Raw genomic sequence first — 14883 nt, forward strand, 5'->3', positions numbered from 1 at the left:
CTGTCCCAGGGGAGGCCACTGCATGGCCGCTGCCCTCTGGACCCCATACCCCTCTCCCAGTGGCCGCGGCCCCTTCTCCTCATCTTCACTCGCCACCCCGTGTCCAGCCTGCCCTCTGCCCTCTGCCCTCTGCCCTCTGGGATGGCTCTTCAAAGCCTCTCCCGCGCCTGGGAGCGTGGCCGGGTTTTCCATCAGGTAGAAAGTGGGGCTTGATCAGGAGCCTCCAGGGGCTCATGGGCAGGAAGACTGCGCTCTGAAGGTCCCTCGGGGGGAGTCCCCCGGCTGAGCTGGTGCCCCTGCCCGAGGTGGCGCCCCTGCCCCTGATGCCTGCTGAGGCCTGGGGAGCAGGGAGCGTCTGCCCCAGCTTCAGCCTCCGCGGCTGCCTGCTGGCGGGGTGAGGTTGGATGAGTTTCTCACCCTCCCTGAGCTTCAGTGCTCTGTCTATAAACTGGGGGTGCTACCGGGTGTGCCTTGTGGGGCCCCGGTAAGGGGGGAGTGAGCCCAGGACCGTGAGGCGCTGTGCTCAGGGCATCATGGAGGGACAGAGTGGGGGGGGTCTTACCTGCTCCCTGCTTCTCAGCTCCACACCCCTGCTTGCCTGCAGCGTGGTGGCAGAGCTGGACCCTGGGGTGCTTCTCCTCTGTCAGCGGGCGCTGAGTGGCGATCGGAGGGTGTCGGGGGATCACGGGCAGGAATGGGGTCTTCTCGCACGGTCTTTTGTGCTCTCTCCCTGGGCTCCCACGCCATGTAGCTTCTCAACTCCGCCCAGGGTACCCCAAGCCAGCCCTGGCCTACAAGTCGGATGTGAATGGAGCACACAGCTTTTATTTGATTTCGAGAAAATCAAAGCCACTTTGAACAACAGGAGGTTTCGCACACACACACAAATGTGCACATCCACACCCCTACACCTCCCTCTTGGAAACTCAGTCCTTGTGGCCTTTGGGCCGGCCGGCAGGCCACAGTGAGCAGGGCAGAGCCGTGCTCCGGAGGTCCGGCCTGTGCTCCCAGTTTGCCCCAGGCCTCACCCAGCCCAGTCAGTGACGGGTCTCCTGCTTTTGCCTTGCAACGGGCAGTTCTCAAATTTCTCAAACTTCATGTGCAGGCTTGCCCCCAAGTCCTGGATTCGGTGGGTCTGGGAACCTGCTTAACCTCTGGCAGAGGGTGCTCTGAGACACACCGTCCTGAAGGGAGACCGGTGCAGGGAGCTGGAGATCCCAGAGTGCCTGCCGGGCAGTCCTGGCTGGGCGCCCTGGGGCCTGCAACGGCGGGTGTGGGACCAGGGCCTCTGGAACAGCCAGTGAGGAGGGAACCCTTTGCAGGCTGGTGTGCATTTTCTGTTCTGTTCCCTGCAGCCCTCCCCAGTGGTACCCCTCTGCAGATGGCGCTGGTTTTGTTCCCCAGGCCTGGATGCATTCCAGAGCCTCGCAAATCCCCTACAAAGGCAGGTGGAGACCCAGCTGAGCCCTGAGTCTGCCAGCGGAACATTCGACACCTGTGATCCCGGGTGCCCCACGCCCTCCCTAGCCAGTGTGTTTGTGGGGCTCCACGAGGGGGCGCCTGAGACCACCGTTCAAGCTCCATGCTGGGTCAGGGAAGGGGTGACTGGGCAGCAGGGCCCTGGGAGTCAGGGATGCCAGTGGAGTCTGGGATGGTGAGAGGTGGGGGCACTGCCCAGGAAGGGTGGCCTATGAGTAGCCGGGGTGGGGGCTGGGCTGGGCTGGAGCCTGAGTGACCCCTTCCTCCCTGAACCCTACTTCCTAGGGTGTGGGGGGAGCAGCAGGACCAGCTGGTCATTTCCGAGAAGGGTAGAGATGGAGGGATTCAAAAAACCAGCCAAAGACCTCTTCTTGGTCTTCCCAGCCCCTGTGGCCACGGGCCAGGACCAGTCCCCTCCTGCCCTGTGCTGGGCCGTCTGCTGGGCTGGATGTCAGGTGGGGAGCTGTGTCTGGGCAGGCTCTGGTGCCCTTGGGAGCAGCCCGCTAAGTCTCCTCCCAGCTGCTGTGGCTGGGTGAGGGGCTGCTGTCCTCAGGGTGCCTTGGGCTCCCGGACCCCTCATGAGCTGCCGGGGGCTCCCCTGGGTTCCTTCTCCCCGGTGGTGGCTTCTTGGAGGCTGTGGAGAGTGGACCCAGGTTAGGCGGGAGCAGAGCAGTGGGCTGGCAGTTCTCACTCACGGCGCTGCTGGGTTCTTGCCCAGGGCCCCGTGGATGGGACGGGGGTGAGGGGAGCTGAGCACGTGGGAGCCTACCCTGGTGGGGCTGACCTGTTCCTGGAAGCAACAGACACCGGGGCAGAACTGGTTGGATTGGAGGGTGAGCGTGGGCAACTTGTGTGGGGGTGCTCTCTGCAGGTGTGTGACCCTGAAGCCCATCGGGCCTCAGCGTCTGGATGCCTTGCTGAAGGTCTGGGACCTTCTGGATAAATCGAGCTTCTAGGGAAATGCTCTTAGGGTGCCCACGGCACTGGTGGGTGCCTCCATGGACCTGGGGTATAGGAGAGGGCTGTCTGTCCTTGGGACCTTACTGCCAGGTCCTGCAGAGATGCTGGGCCCTAGGCCCATCTCTGATGCAGAATGAGCTCAGGTTCTGGGTCGGATGAGTCCAGTTGGAATCCTGACCTCACGTGCCAGCTCTGTGACCTTGGGCAGGCCATCTCACTTCTCTGAGGGCTAGTTTTCCCATCTGTGAAACAGCGATGACCATCCCTGGGCAGGCGGTGAGCTCCAAAGACAGTGGTTACGTTTGCCACCTTGAACCCCGGTACGGATGCTGCCCTTGGCGCTGAGCAGTGCCAGCCCGGGCGGGTCAGGGCCCTGCTCTCACTGACCAGCAGCATGTGTGTGGCAGAGTTCGGGTTCCTGCTTGGCGGCCTCATCTTGGACCAGCGGGGAGGACTAGGGACAGAGAAGGCTTGGCCCTGAGTGGAGGGTGAGGTCGATACCTTGACACCCCGTGGACTCTGGCGCCCCAACATGCCCAGCAGGAAGTGGCTTGAAATCAGACAGGTGTGCTGGCCTCCCCCACGTGTGCGCCAGCAAACACAGGCCACTGTCCCTTTTCCCGGCTGTGGCGGCCACAGCCCAGCCTGCCTATCACAGGCAGCTTGCACAAACGGCGGGGCGGCATCCGTCATGAGCTCAGGCATTCGTGGGAGCCCGCGGCCCCGCCGAGCTGCCTCTGCGGCCAGAGGAGGAAAGGGAGGGTCGTGCTGATGCCCTCAGGCCAGCCTACTGCTCCTGCTGCCCTCCGGGGAGGAGCCCCCAGGCACCAGCCTTGGCAAACATTTAAGGGCCCCCAGGGCCTCAGCCTGAGCAAACACCTCTGCACCCAGAGGGCTGCAGCCTCTGTGCTGCTCCTCTTCGAAGGTGGGCAGGAGGGCCCAGGAGTCTCCCCTCCAGCGAGGGACAGGGAGACCAGAGGGCTTTAGGACCCCAGGCCTGGGGGCTGCTTGTGGCCCTCCACCCTGATAACAAAGATGGTGAGAACCACGGTCCTCAGCCTTATCCTGCTGAAATCTCACACTAGCTCTGGCATTGGTTCCCCCTTTCTGGGGGGGAAACTGAGGCTCAGTTTGACGGGACTGGCTCGGGCTGCACAGTGACCTGAAGAGAGCCCGGATTTGTGCTGTCCTAAACTGGGTTTCCTCTCCTAAGGGGCCTGCGCTAGGAGAGGTTCAAGGACTGGTTTCTGGTTCCTAGCGGCCAGAAAGGTGGGGTGCGGGCAAGAGGCTATGGCTACCCCCCGTCCCCCATGGCCCCGGCCACCATACCTTCGCACCATGGGCCCGAGGCCCGTTTCCTCTTCTGTGGCAGGCCTTGCCCGCGCTCCTTGGTGTAGGAGCACCTGGGCCCCTCCCCTGGCGTGCTCGGCTCGGCCCCCACCTCGGAGCTCAGGCCCACCTGAGGGGTGTGGCGGTGTGGTCAGGAGAGGACCTTCCCCCAAGCCTGGGACAGCCCTGGCTCAGTGGCCCCACTGGGTGTGTGGCGGGGGCTCACCTCATTGTCCGAGGGCTCCGACGCGTCCAGGTCGTCTGCCTCCAGCGCCCGCACTCCGGCCTTGCTGAGCTCTGCGGAACGCAGGGTGTGGGTCAGGCCAGGCTGGGGGCCCTGGAGCCGGGCAGAAGCAGAGACCTCCCTGGCAGGCCAGACTAAGAGTGACCACTGAAGGAAACTGCAGCGCAGAGGGACTGCAGGACCGGCCAGCTTCTCCTGCACCCTCCGCAGTGGCCCCTCATCTGAGCTGTCCCTAGACTCTCTCTGTGACAGAGGCTCAGTCCCTGTCCTAAAGCCCGAATTGCTATGATGCTTTTCCCTTTCCTGTCTGCGGTCAGAGATGTGCCTGCCCTGGGCCCCTGCTTCTTCGCTGGGTCTGCAGCTGGGGTGCCACGCCCTAGACCCAGGGTTTGGCCAGGCAGCCCAGGGGACTGAGCTGGGCCTAGGACAGGTCCCACCCAGCTGGAGCTGACCACCCCCCTCGCTTCCCACTATGGCACCACTTCCTGGGGTCTCGGGACTCCGGGGACTCACCCTTGCCAGGGGGACCATCAGCATCAGGCCCGTGTGGGTGGGGAGGAGGTTTTGGCTTCCCTTTCAGCTCCAGTCCTGTCCCGCTTGGAGAGGGCGTGTTTCGCTGGTGCCCTGTTAGAGGTTGGGAGGGATCCTGGGGGGAAGCAAGTAAGCCGCTTGAGTTCATCTGTGGCAGCCGCCCTGCCCCCAGTCCAGTGTTGGGAAGGCCTGTGAGACTGGGGCTGTGCCCGGGGCTGCTGCTGGAGGGTTAGCCATCTCCCCTCTAGCGTGAATCAGGCAGTCAGGCTTTCCCCCAGGGGACCGGCGTGGAGGTGTCGAGGGAAGAGCACAGCCGGGGCCCTGGCGGGTGCTGGCCTGGACCGGGGGTCTGTGGAGGCCAAGAGCGGGGGCAGGCCCTTACCGCAGGGGTGGGGGGCTCTTCTGACCCGGGAGCTCTGGCTCCCTTTGTGCCGTTGCTGAGTTCCCAGGGTCCAGACGGGGCAGGGGGCTCCGCTCCGCGGGATGGTTCCGGGCTGGGAGTGTGGGCCCTTGGAGGGCTGGGGAAGCCCTGCCGGTCGGGAGGCTTTGGGGCATCCCGGCCCCGGCCCCGCTCTGAAAGGTCCAGGGGCTTGTCTGGGACGTGGTCTCTTGTGGCTGTGGCTTCCTGTCCCCTGGGGCTGCCTGGGCCTGTGGGCTGTGTGTGTCCCCCTCCAGACGGGGCTGCCCCGGCTGCCTCGCCCTGGGGGCCTTCCGAGTCAGAGCTGACTGGTGGGGAAGGTGGGGTCCCCCCTGGCGTGGGTGGGCCCCTCAGCCAGGCGCTGACCCTCCGCCCCTGGGCCCGCAGCTGCTGGGAAAGGAGCAGGTGCAGCGCCCCTTCCAGCCGAGGGTCCCGCACATCCACCAGGGCCCCGGGCAGCCCCAGCAGGCCCGCCGACTCCTCCCAGGCCTCCGCCTCCCCAGCCTTCAGGCCCTGGGGGCGGGGGCCACAGGGGACTGTGGGGGGTGCTTGGGGGCTGCAGGGTGGGCTCTGAAGGTGCAGAGACAGGTGGTGGTTCAGGAGGAAGAGGTGGTCAGCCTGGAGGGAGCGCTTCAGGGACTCACGGGCCGTGACGGGGGCCCGGGAGGCCGGCAGAAAGCTGCAGGGGGAGAAGCCCCGTCACTGTGGCCCCGGGGTTAGCCTCCATGTCACAGGCGAGCTGTCCCAGGTTACAAGGTGGGTCGCCGAGGGGGCGGGCCCACGTAGACCGTGGTGGAGGGGCCAGAGGCGACCTGGGGCCTGGGGTCTGAGGAGGGACCCGCCCGTGAAGATCTTTCTCTCCTCGGAACCTGGGCTTAGGCTGTCCCCGGCCCACCTGTGGACGATGTTCTCAGACAGGAAGGATGGTCTGACCTCACGTCTGAGAGGGGTTCCCAGGCCTCCATCCCCCGCAGCTGCTCCCACACCCCATCCCCCAGCCCTGTCCCGCCACCTCTGGAAAAGTGGGACCAGATTCCTGGACGCGTGCTCAGCTGGGGCTGCTCCTGGTGGGGGCTGGGCAGGGCCTCACCTGTCCAGAGGGAGGCTGTGCTCATAGGGCGGGCTGGGCGGGCTGTTCCTGGTCAGTGGCAGCGGGGGGGTCCCGTTGGTGGGGCCCTGGTCCGTGGAGCAGGCCTGGGAGCCGGGCCGCACCACAGCGATGGTCCCGTGAAGCTGGTTGGAGATTCGCTGGGGGCTCTGCACGGGGTAGATGGGTCAGCACTGCCCTCTGCCCTTGTTTTCTGTGTGACTTTGGGCAGGCCACCCACCCGCTCTGAGCCTCGCCTCCACCCAGGGGTCCCTGCGTGGCACCCAGGACAGACAGCTGGACCGGCACAGACGGGGGCCGCCCGGCAGAAAGGAGTCCTCACCACGTCCGGGGCCCGAGTCTCAGGCAGGTTGGCACTCGGGGAGATTTTGGCTACTGGAGATGTCCTGTACCCTGTAGACTTTTCTGTGGGAGGAGAGGTGGTGGGCAGGCCAGATTGGGAGGCCCTCCGACGGGTGGGCGGCGCAGCCCCCCCAACCCCCAGGGCTCCGTGATCTTGCAGGGTCCAGCTTTCTGGTCTCCTGTCCCTCCGAGCACCTTGTCTCTGGGGACTCGCACCTGGATGGTCATCCTGGGCCTCCTCGTGGCCTTCCAGCGTCTTCTCCTTGATGGCCTTCCGAGCGCCCGGGGAGGGGAGTAGTAGGGGTGACGGGGGGTCTGAGGCACCCTCCCTGCATTGGGGCTTGAGCCTGACTCCAGAGGGGAGGCAAAGACAGGGAGGGTGAGCGAGAGCGGCGCCCCCAGGGACGATCAGAAAGACCAGGGCACCCTCCTGGGGGCCAGGCCACCCCTGCGGGGACACTCGGGGGACCGGGAAAGAGCCCTCTCTGGACACTGCCGGAGGCTCCACTCTCGGTGGCTGGTGCCGCCGGGCCGGCTTCTCTCAAATACCAGTGTCCTCAGCGCAGTCTTAGGGGGAGCCCCACCCCCACTGTTCTGCTCCCTCCTCTCTGCACCCTGCGCCGGGGGCCGGAGGGTGCCTCCCTCCCGCTCACCGCGGGCCTTGAAGCCGCTTCACCTCCTCCTTCAACGCCTCGTTCTCCCCCTGCAGCCGATTCAACTCGTTGGCTGCAAAAGGCACTGATTAGTAAGGACGAGGGGAGGGGAGGCCGGGCAGGGGCAGGGAGGTCCCCCTCCATGACCTGTGCCCCACTGTGCCGCCTTGGCCCGGGGCTTGCACGAGTGGACGGGTGAGGCTACTGAGCCGGCGGCCTGGAGCCCCACCCCCCCCCCCCGCGGCACCGAGCTTGTCTCTGGGGTGTCCCCCAAGGGCAAGAGGTCTGTGCTCCTCGTCAGCAGGTGGGACCTCGGGCTCTGTGGGGCACTGTGGTTATAGGGAAGATGGGCTGACGTCCTGGGGGCAGGGGGGCCCCCAGCCTGGGTGACTGGCCGGTGAGAGACATGCTGGGGCCCGCTGGGGCTTTGTACCATTGTGTGTTTCCCTAGACCCCAGGTCAGGCTGAGCAGGGCGAGACCGAGGAGCAGGGTGACAGGGGGTGGGGCTCACTGAGGATGAAGACGTGCTGCAGGCTCTGGAGGAGGGAGTTCTCGAACTCCTGCTGCTTTTTCCGGGCCAGCTCCTGGGTGACCATGCAGCGGTCACACAGGCCAGCCCGCAGCCTGCGGGGGTGCGGAAGAGGCCGCTCTGAGAAGGGAGACGGAGGCCCACGGAGGGGGCGCTCCCGAGAGGTGCCCCTGCCGTTCCCAGATGGCAGCGCTGGGCTCTGAGGTTGCGCAGGGGAGACCCCTGCCTGGTCGACTGTGCCCCAGAGCTTTCGGAGCTCCGCCTTCCCCCGCGGCGCCAGCCCTGCCCGGGGCTCACCTGTTCTCCAGCACTCGCACGTTCTCCTTCAGCGCCTTCTGCTGCTCCCGGAGCTGGTGGTTCTTGGCGCAGAGCTCCTCCACCCGCTGCGCGTCCCTGTGGGGGCGAGCCCAGTCGTCTTCCGCTCTGCTCGGGAGCCCCGCGCTGCGTCCAGGCCGGCCTCGCCCGCCAGGGGAGGTCCCGGCCCAGGCCCTGCTGGCCGTGCCCTCCACGGACGTTTCCTTGCAAGCACCGTGCGGAACCCAGCAGCCCAGACATGAGCGTTTACCAGGCCGGGTCCACGTGCCATTCGCACCGCTAGGAAGTGGCAGCCCGTATGCGAAATGGGGACGGAGGGGACCCACAGGCCTTGAGGCCCCCCAAGCAGCGTTCCTACTGGTTACTGTTGGGAGCGCAGGTGCCCGAGTGGACACGGCTTGCCCACCCACCGGAGGGTCCCCATTCACTCAGGGGGGCTTAGAGATTCCGGGCCTGGGTCCACCTGCTCTTGGAGGCTTGGTTTCGGGCCAGAGACCCGCCCCCACCCGCCATGATGAGCCTCAGTTTCCCCTTCTGCATCACTGGCTGAGGGCAGGGTTAGCGCCCTGGGCCGTGGCCACTGTCTTTCTCATCGGTTTCCCGCCGGGCCAGGGTCTGTCTGCACTCACCGGCATCTCTCCGAGTCCAGCTCCAGAAGCTTATTCTGCAGACCTGGAGGAGCAAGGAAAGGGGTGGGAGGTCAGGCCCAGTAATGCAGCAGAGCCCGGGGTACCTCCTGTCCCTGGCTGCCAGGTGGGGCTCTCTGTAGACTTCCTGCTCCCTGCCTGCACCCGTCACTGATGACCCAAGGCTGCCGCCTCGGGGGACTCCTGCTCTGCGCCGGCTGGCAGCTCCCACCCAGTCTCACGGCTGCCTGGGACCCCCTGGGCTCTCTGACTCTGGTGTCTGCCTGGAGATTGGGAGGGACCCTGATGCTGGCTAGGAGTGATCAGCCACCGGGCCAAGTCCCAGAGGAGTGTTTTTTGGGGGGCACAGCCAGTGTTGAAAAAAAGCAGGCTCTTTGGGGAAACCGCAGCGAGGGGTTGCCTCTTTGCCACCTGGCTGCAGTGGACTTGAGCCGGCAAGCCCACACACCCCCAGTGTCGCCGGGTTGCTGGGGAAGAGATTCAGGCCCTTGGGCCCTCAGGGTGGTGTGTCGCTTGCTACTGGGAAAAGGGCTTGGGAGGGTCTGGCTGGTCCTCGAGTGAGGCGAGTGGGGTGGCTCCAGCCCTGTGGTTAGGGCTGGAATGCACGGTGTGTGGGCTACGGCACAGCTGGCTTGGGGGTCCTGCAGGGAAGCAGAGGGATTTCAGCTCCAAACCCTGGGACATTCTGGACAGGCTCCAGAGCCATGAACTCCCAGTCCTAGAGGTGGGCGACCATGCTTCTGCCGGACGCAGAGCGCCCCTGCCCTGTTCTGAGCGGGACCCTGTCTCAGCCAAGCTTCTGGCTCTCCGCCGGGGGTGCGGCTTTTTCTTCCTGCTGCGCTGTTAGCAGGCCCCTTGGGAGAAGACACTCCAGGGCCACACTCAGGCACTCAGGAAGGCTGATCGGAGGCTGGGGACTGCTACGTGGCAGCTCTGGGCTCTGGGTTAGGACGCCTTGTCCGGGCCTGGAAGGCGCGGTCCCCAGGTCTGGCAAGAATTGGAGCTGACCCGTAGGAGTGGCCAGACCAGGTGAGGGCCACGGCCACCTGCCCCATGGTACTCACCTCGGACCTCGTTCTCGTGGACCTCTTTCAGCCTGTTTAGTGACTCTGTGAAGCTCTCCATGGCTCTCCACGGCGCTGGCCCAGACCCCTCCGTGCTCAGGGTACAGTGACGAGCTCCGGGCCTCTACCGCCCCTCTGTTCCCAGCCTGGAGAGGAGGAAACGGGCAGAGGTCATGCTGGCTTGGGAAGGGCTGAGCTGAAGCCCGCTGTCCCCAGCGTTGGGCTGGTGCTGTGCCGGGGAGGGGCCCATGCTCTGTGTCTCTCGGAGAGCAGAGTGGGGCTTGTCCTGGCCCACCTGGGGCTGGAGCCTACTGTCTCCCTCTCCAGGTGTCGCTACCATGCCAGGGGAAGTAGCCTGTCCTGGTCCTCGGCTCGAGGAGCCCCGGAGTCTCCTGGGTCCCGCCAACAGGCGGCTGGCTGAGCTCTTGGCCTTCCCAGCCCCTTGCCTGCTGGCATCCCACCCCCACTGGTCAGCAGCGACTGCTGGCCTCCTCCGTCCACCCAGACCTCTCCTTTCTCTCTCCCGCCATGCCCGCCGGGGCCCAAGCCCCCCCGCTTCGTGAGAACACATGCTCAGCCCAGCTGTGGCTCAGGCCTCTGCCCACACCTGCCTGGGGCCCCGTCACTGTGGTCTTGGGCAGCCACCTGCGGCTGCCCAAAGGAACGCTGCCCCATTTGAATTTCAGTTTGCACTGAAGACAAGCACACGAGGGTTCGCGGCAGCCCCCTGAGGAACCGCCCCGAACTAGGAGCCCCCACATGTCCCTGCTAGTGGCCTCTGCTGGGCGGAATGACCGCTCCCCGCCCCAGGGGCCAGCCGTGGTGATCCCCAGCCGTGGGAGCTGGCCTGATGTGAGGCTCCTGCACACAAAGCATGGCAGAGTCGTGATGCTCTGGGTCTTGGGAGCTGGGGCAGGGGCCACTCTGGGCGTGGGAATTGGGGGGCGTCCCTGACTGAGGGGAGCAGCCCCCGTGTGTTCTCCTGGAGTCTGCGGGGCTTCTGGAGCTGCCCAAGGGAGCCTGAACCGTGGAGTCTGGCTCTCCGCAGGCTCTGTGCACCTGAGGTCAGACGTCAGAGCCCAGGGAAGCATCGGCAGGAGGACCGAGTGAGGTCCCGTGTCCCGCAGGGGCTGTGGGAGCCCGCTGAGCAGGGCTGGCTGGGGTGTGGTGGGAAGGTGGGGCTTCTGAACTTGTTCTGAGGATCTGCCCAGGCCCCGGGCCACTCCCAAGAGATGGCCAGGGGCCTGGGGGTGGCTGCTGGGCGGCTGTGTGCTGAATGGCGAGGGGTTGGGAGTGTCCTGCCGGAGCAGATGCTCACCTGATGGGGGATGTCCCTGCAGGTTAGGAGACCTGACCCAACCTTTTAGGGCTTGGGAGGGACCCGTGCTCCAGCGGGTATAAATGGTAGTCCCGGCCCCATTCCCAAGTGCGACACAGACCGTCACATCCTTACGGCCGGTCTGTCTAACCCTGTCCGGGCAGTGGGGAGCCGGCTCTCCCAGTGGGGAAACCGAGGCCCACGGAGGTAGTGGTGCCGTGTTCACGGGAACCGGGGTTTGAACGCATGCTGGGGTTTGTGCGGATCAGGGTCGAGTCCTCCTGTGCCCGGCCGCGCCGGCAGCAGGGCCCCCGGGAGCTAAGGCAGTGAGTGGAGGCTCAGGCCAGGGCAGGTGAGGCGCAGAGGGCTGGGTAGGGCCTGAGCTGCACCGCTGGAAATTCCACCCCAACCCGCCAGACAGGCAGCTCTCCCCCAGCCCGTAAAGGAGCCGCCCAAGGGAGCTGATGGGGCCCGCAGGACTGGGAGAGGCCTGTGTGGGCTCAGAGTAGGAGCGGGAGGTGGGCTCCATCCCCTGTGGCAACTCCAGGGTGTGCAGGCCGGACTGGTGGGCTCCGCCCCCCACCCCCAGGCTCCTTCTGCACCCCAAGCTCCCTCTGGTCCCCCCGGTTCCTCCTCTCAGGTGTCGGAAAGACAGGAGGAGATGCTCTCCACTCTCTGGGGCAGGGACACACTGAGTGGAGGGACAGCAGGGACAGCACGGACACAGGATGTGCCAGTGGCTGGAAGCAGAGCTGGAAGGGGTGAGACATGTGGGAAGCCCCCTCGCCTCCTGGGGGGCCCAGAGCCATGCAACCCTCAGGTGAGAGTGCCCGGGGACGCCGTGACGGTGGGCCGGTGACAGAGACGCCCTGGCCGAGGCAAAGCAGACAGTTCCTTGGCAGCATCTGTCCCAGGCTTGGAGGATCCAAGGAAGGGGCAGGAGGTGGAGGGAGGCCGAGCGGGGGTTGAAGTCCGCAGCCTCAGCCTTCGGGGCTTTGGGGAAGAAAGCTGGGGTGAGCTGTTGGGGGAAGAGCGGAGGCCATGGTAGCCCCGATGGCCTCCTGCAGGTGCTCTGCGCCCAGGTCTTCCCGCTCGGCGGCTCTGTGTTTGCTGGGCGCGCTGGGAGCAGCTGTGGGGCCCTAGGGATTCCAGGAAGCTGAGGTCCAGTGGGCCTGGGGCGTCTGCAGTGGGGCTGGGTTGGGGGAGCCCTTTGTGGGCATCAGGAGCGAGGCTGCTACCTCTGGGCCTGGGGGGCTAGGGGGCAGATGTGGAGAGAGGCCCAAACTCTGCTCCTCAGGACCCCCAGACAGGCCCAGGGGTACCCCACCTCTCCTGCCCTGGATGCTCAGACTGGAAGGTGTCTGCTAGGGCCGAGCCCCTGGAGGGTGTGGGGGTAGGAAGGCCGGGTGGCTCAGCCACACCATGAGCCTGCACATCGCCCATCTGCACTGGGCCCAAGGCTGAAGCTGTGGGTGTCCCAGCTGACATCGGTGATGCGTGTCCAGGTGACACATTTCCAGATAGCGCATCTCTGCCGGGAGCCCGGCGGGGCGAGTGCTCGGCTATGTGCAGCTGGAGACCCCCGTGTCTACCGCCTGCAGTCTGTGCACGAGCGCCGCCCTCTCACGTGGCCCCCGGGTGGCTCGCAATGCTGTTTCCGGGAGCGCCTCCTCTCTCGGACAAGCGTGAGTCCCTTGCTACAAAGGGCCTTTGCTAGGGGACAAGATCCCCCACCCCCCAGTTCAGGGGGGGGGCTCTCAGATTCCAACAGACACACCCTTGCATCTTTGGACAGCTGCTTACTGTGCGGACACTTTGGGTCCACTGAGTCTGGGTGACCATGTCCAGGGGACGTGCCCTCCAGCCCCTGCGCACAGAAGAGGGTGTGCAGGCTCCAGCTATAGAGCTGGACTGGGCACCATCAGGCTGAGTGGCCGTCCCATAGTGAGGCGGGTTCTTGCCCTGCTCCCAGGCCAGCCCAGCCCCCGACTCTTCTCGTGTCCAAGTGTGTGGCCGAGAGAGCAGGGCTCGCCACCCTCCGGCCAGCTCCCCTTGTTGGGGCCGGTCGAGGGTCTCCCTCTACCCTCTTTGGGGGCCTCTGTGGTGACGGGTCACACGTCCACCACAACTTTGGCCAAATCACGTGCCTGGCTGTGCCTCAGTGTCCCTGTCCCTCAAACAGACAGTGGAGATGGATCCTGACCTGGGCTCCCGGAGGACAAGTGTCTGTGCCTCCTGGGGCCATCAGGACTCCTTGCACGTGGGCGGGCTGGCTGGGGGTCAGGGACCAGCCTGGGAGCCCTGGGTGCTCGGCACCCACGAGCGCAAGGCATGGGACCTCTCCCTGGATCGCACAGTCACCGAGAAGCAACTATGACAACCCCATTTCACAGATGAGGGAGTTGAGGCTCAGAGCGACATCAGCTTCTGTGGCCACCAGTTTGCTAGGGGCACAGCCAGGGCAGAAACCTGCAGCCTAGGCCCCCTAGCTACTCCGGGCCAGTATCATGTGCAGGCAGGTGTCACCGCTGGGGTGGTTTCCAGTACGGCCAGACATAGATCCGTGACACACGCGCACGCACGTGTGACGCCCACACATCCAGGGAGGCAATCGTGTCCTCATAATGTCATAGCGCACACGGGCCTGCACCCAGCACACAGATGCCACACACACGTGTGCTGTCCTTGGTCACTCCCCCTGCCACACGCTCAGCCCCGCACAGGCCCAGGGACAGGCACACACGCATGTGCACACACGCGTAAATGCCCGTGTGGTTGTGAATCCCACGTACACGTGCGCACATGCACAGAGGGGAAAGGCAGGTGTGCGCTTGCTGGGCGGCTCGGGTAGCAGCGGCCCTGCAACCCGACTCCCTGGGGATGGGCTGGCCCTTGGTGGCTGCGTTCTCATCCTCGCTGGCTCCCACCCTGAGGCCTGGCCCGGGGAGGGTGAGCGGGACCTACGTCCCCGATCGTCACTATCTTTCAGGGGACATGGAGCCAGGGGCAGCCGAGGGTCCCTGGTGCCCAGCACAGAGTCAGAGGCCGCTGCACCGTGTACCCCCCACCCCCATGGTTGCCCCCCTTTGCCTGGTGAGGGTCTTGGCCACAGGGTAGGTCCAGATGGAGGGCCTGGCCACCGGCCCATCCCCGGTGTCCCCTGGAGCCACACCAGACGACTTCCTGGTGTGGCGGTGTCAGGCCCGGCACTGCCTCTCTGCACCCTGACCCTCTGCCGGGGAAACTCAGTGAGCCTCCTTCCCCCTCAGAAGGAGTGTCCCGGGGCAGGGGGCTGTGCCTCTCGGCTGGTCTGCTGACCCCTGCCTTCTGCTCAGCCGGCAGGGGCTGGGGCTCCCGCCTTCACAGCCAGCACTTCCCTCCAACCCGCCTCCGCCCCCTCATCTACCCCGGTTGTTGGAGCTGCCTGCCTTGGGGTCCCTGGGTACTCACTCACATGGCCCCCCGCGGCAGCGACCTCTGCGACCTCGGGAGCCGAGCGCTCCCCACCCGAGGGAGACAGAAGTGAGCAGTGCGTGAACTTGCACGGGCAACAAGACACAATATTTTGGCCAAACCCGCTTGACGGGTTTTTGGTTCTATCTGCCAGGAGCAGAAAGGAGGCAGAGTCGGCCCAAAGCTGCCAGACGGGTTCTGCCTTCGCACAGAAAGTGGCAGAACAGGTCGGGGCTGAATCCACACAGACCTGGGATTGTTTCCCCGTAATTACCAAGTGGCCTGTGCCTCTGGCCCGAGCCTGGCCAGTTAACTAGTCCAGGGGCCTGGGACCTGAAGGCCGGATGGGGAGGGGCGGGCGTAAGAGGGTCGGGCGGGTGGGGCCGCAGACCCGCTAGTCTTGTCTCCTTAGGCCAGAGGCCTGCAGCGGCCCCTCTTGCCGCCCAGCCTGGCTCAGTCCGAGCTGACTTTTCTGGCCTCAGTTTCCCTGTC

At 65.7% G+C, this 14883-nt stretch overlaps 1 protein-coding gene across 2 annotated transcripts; it reads right to left on the bottom strand.

The window, feature by feature from the left end:
• Positions 1-805: 805 nt before the first annotated feature.
• Positions 806-14506, bottom strand: RBBP8NL (RBBP8 N-terminal like). 2 transcript variants are annotated; one of them, XM_082746387.1, is made up of 14 exons: positions 14393-14506; positions 9621-9766; positions 8539-8581; positions 7892-7987; positions 7577-7689; positions 7065-7137; positions 6628-6758; positions 6392-6474; positions 6052-6218; positions 4926-5640; positions 4526-4658; positions 3995-4065; positions 3769-3898; positions 806-2113 (listed from the first exon to the last, which is right to left on the bottom strand). In XM_082746387.1, the coding sequence occupies exons 2-14, from the start codon at positions 9679-9681 to the stop codon at positions 1983-1985; spliced, it is 1947 nt and encodes a 648-aa protein (XP_082602513.1). In that variant the 5' UTR covers positions 9682-9766; positions 14393-14506; the 3' UTR covers positions 806-1982. The 2 variants fall into 2 exon arrangements, with proteins under 2 accessions (XP_082602513.1, XP_082602514.1); XM_082746388.1 differs by having other exon boundaries at positions 14389-14505.
• Positions 14507-14883: the final 377 nt, after the last annotated feature.

This window comes from Mustela nivalis (genome assembly GCF_964662115.1).
Source record: "Mustela nivalis genome assembly, chromosome: 8".
NCBI classification, from domain to species: Eukaryota; Metazoa; Chordata; class Mammalia; order Carnivora; family Mustelidae; genus Mustela; species Mustela nivalis.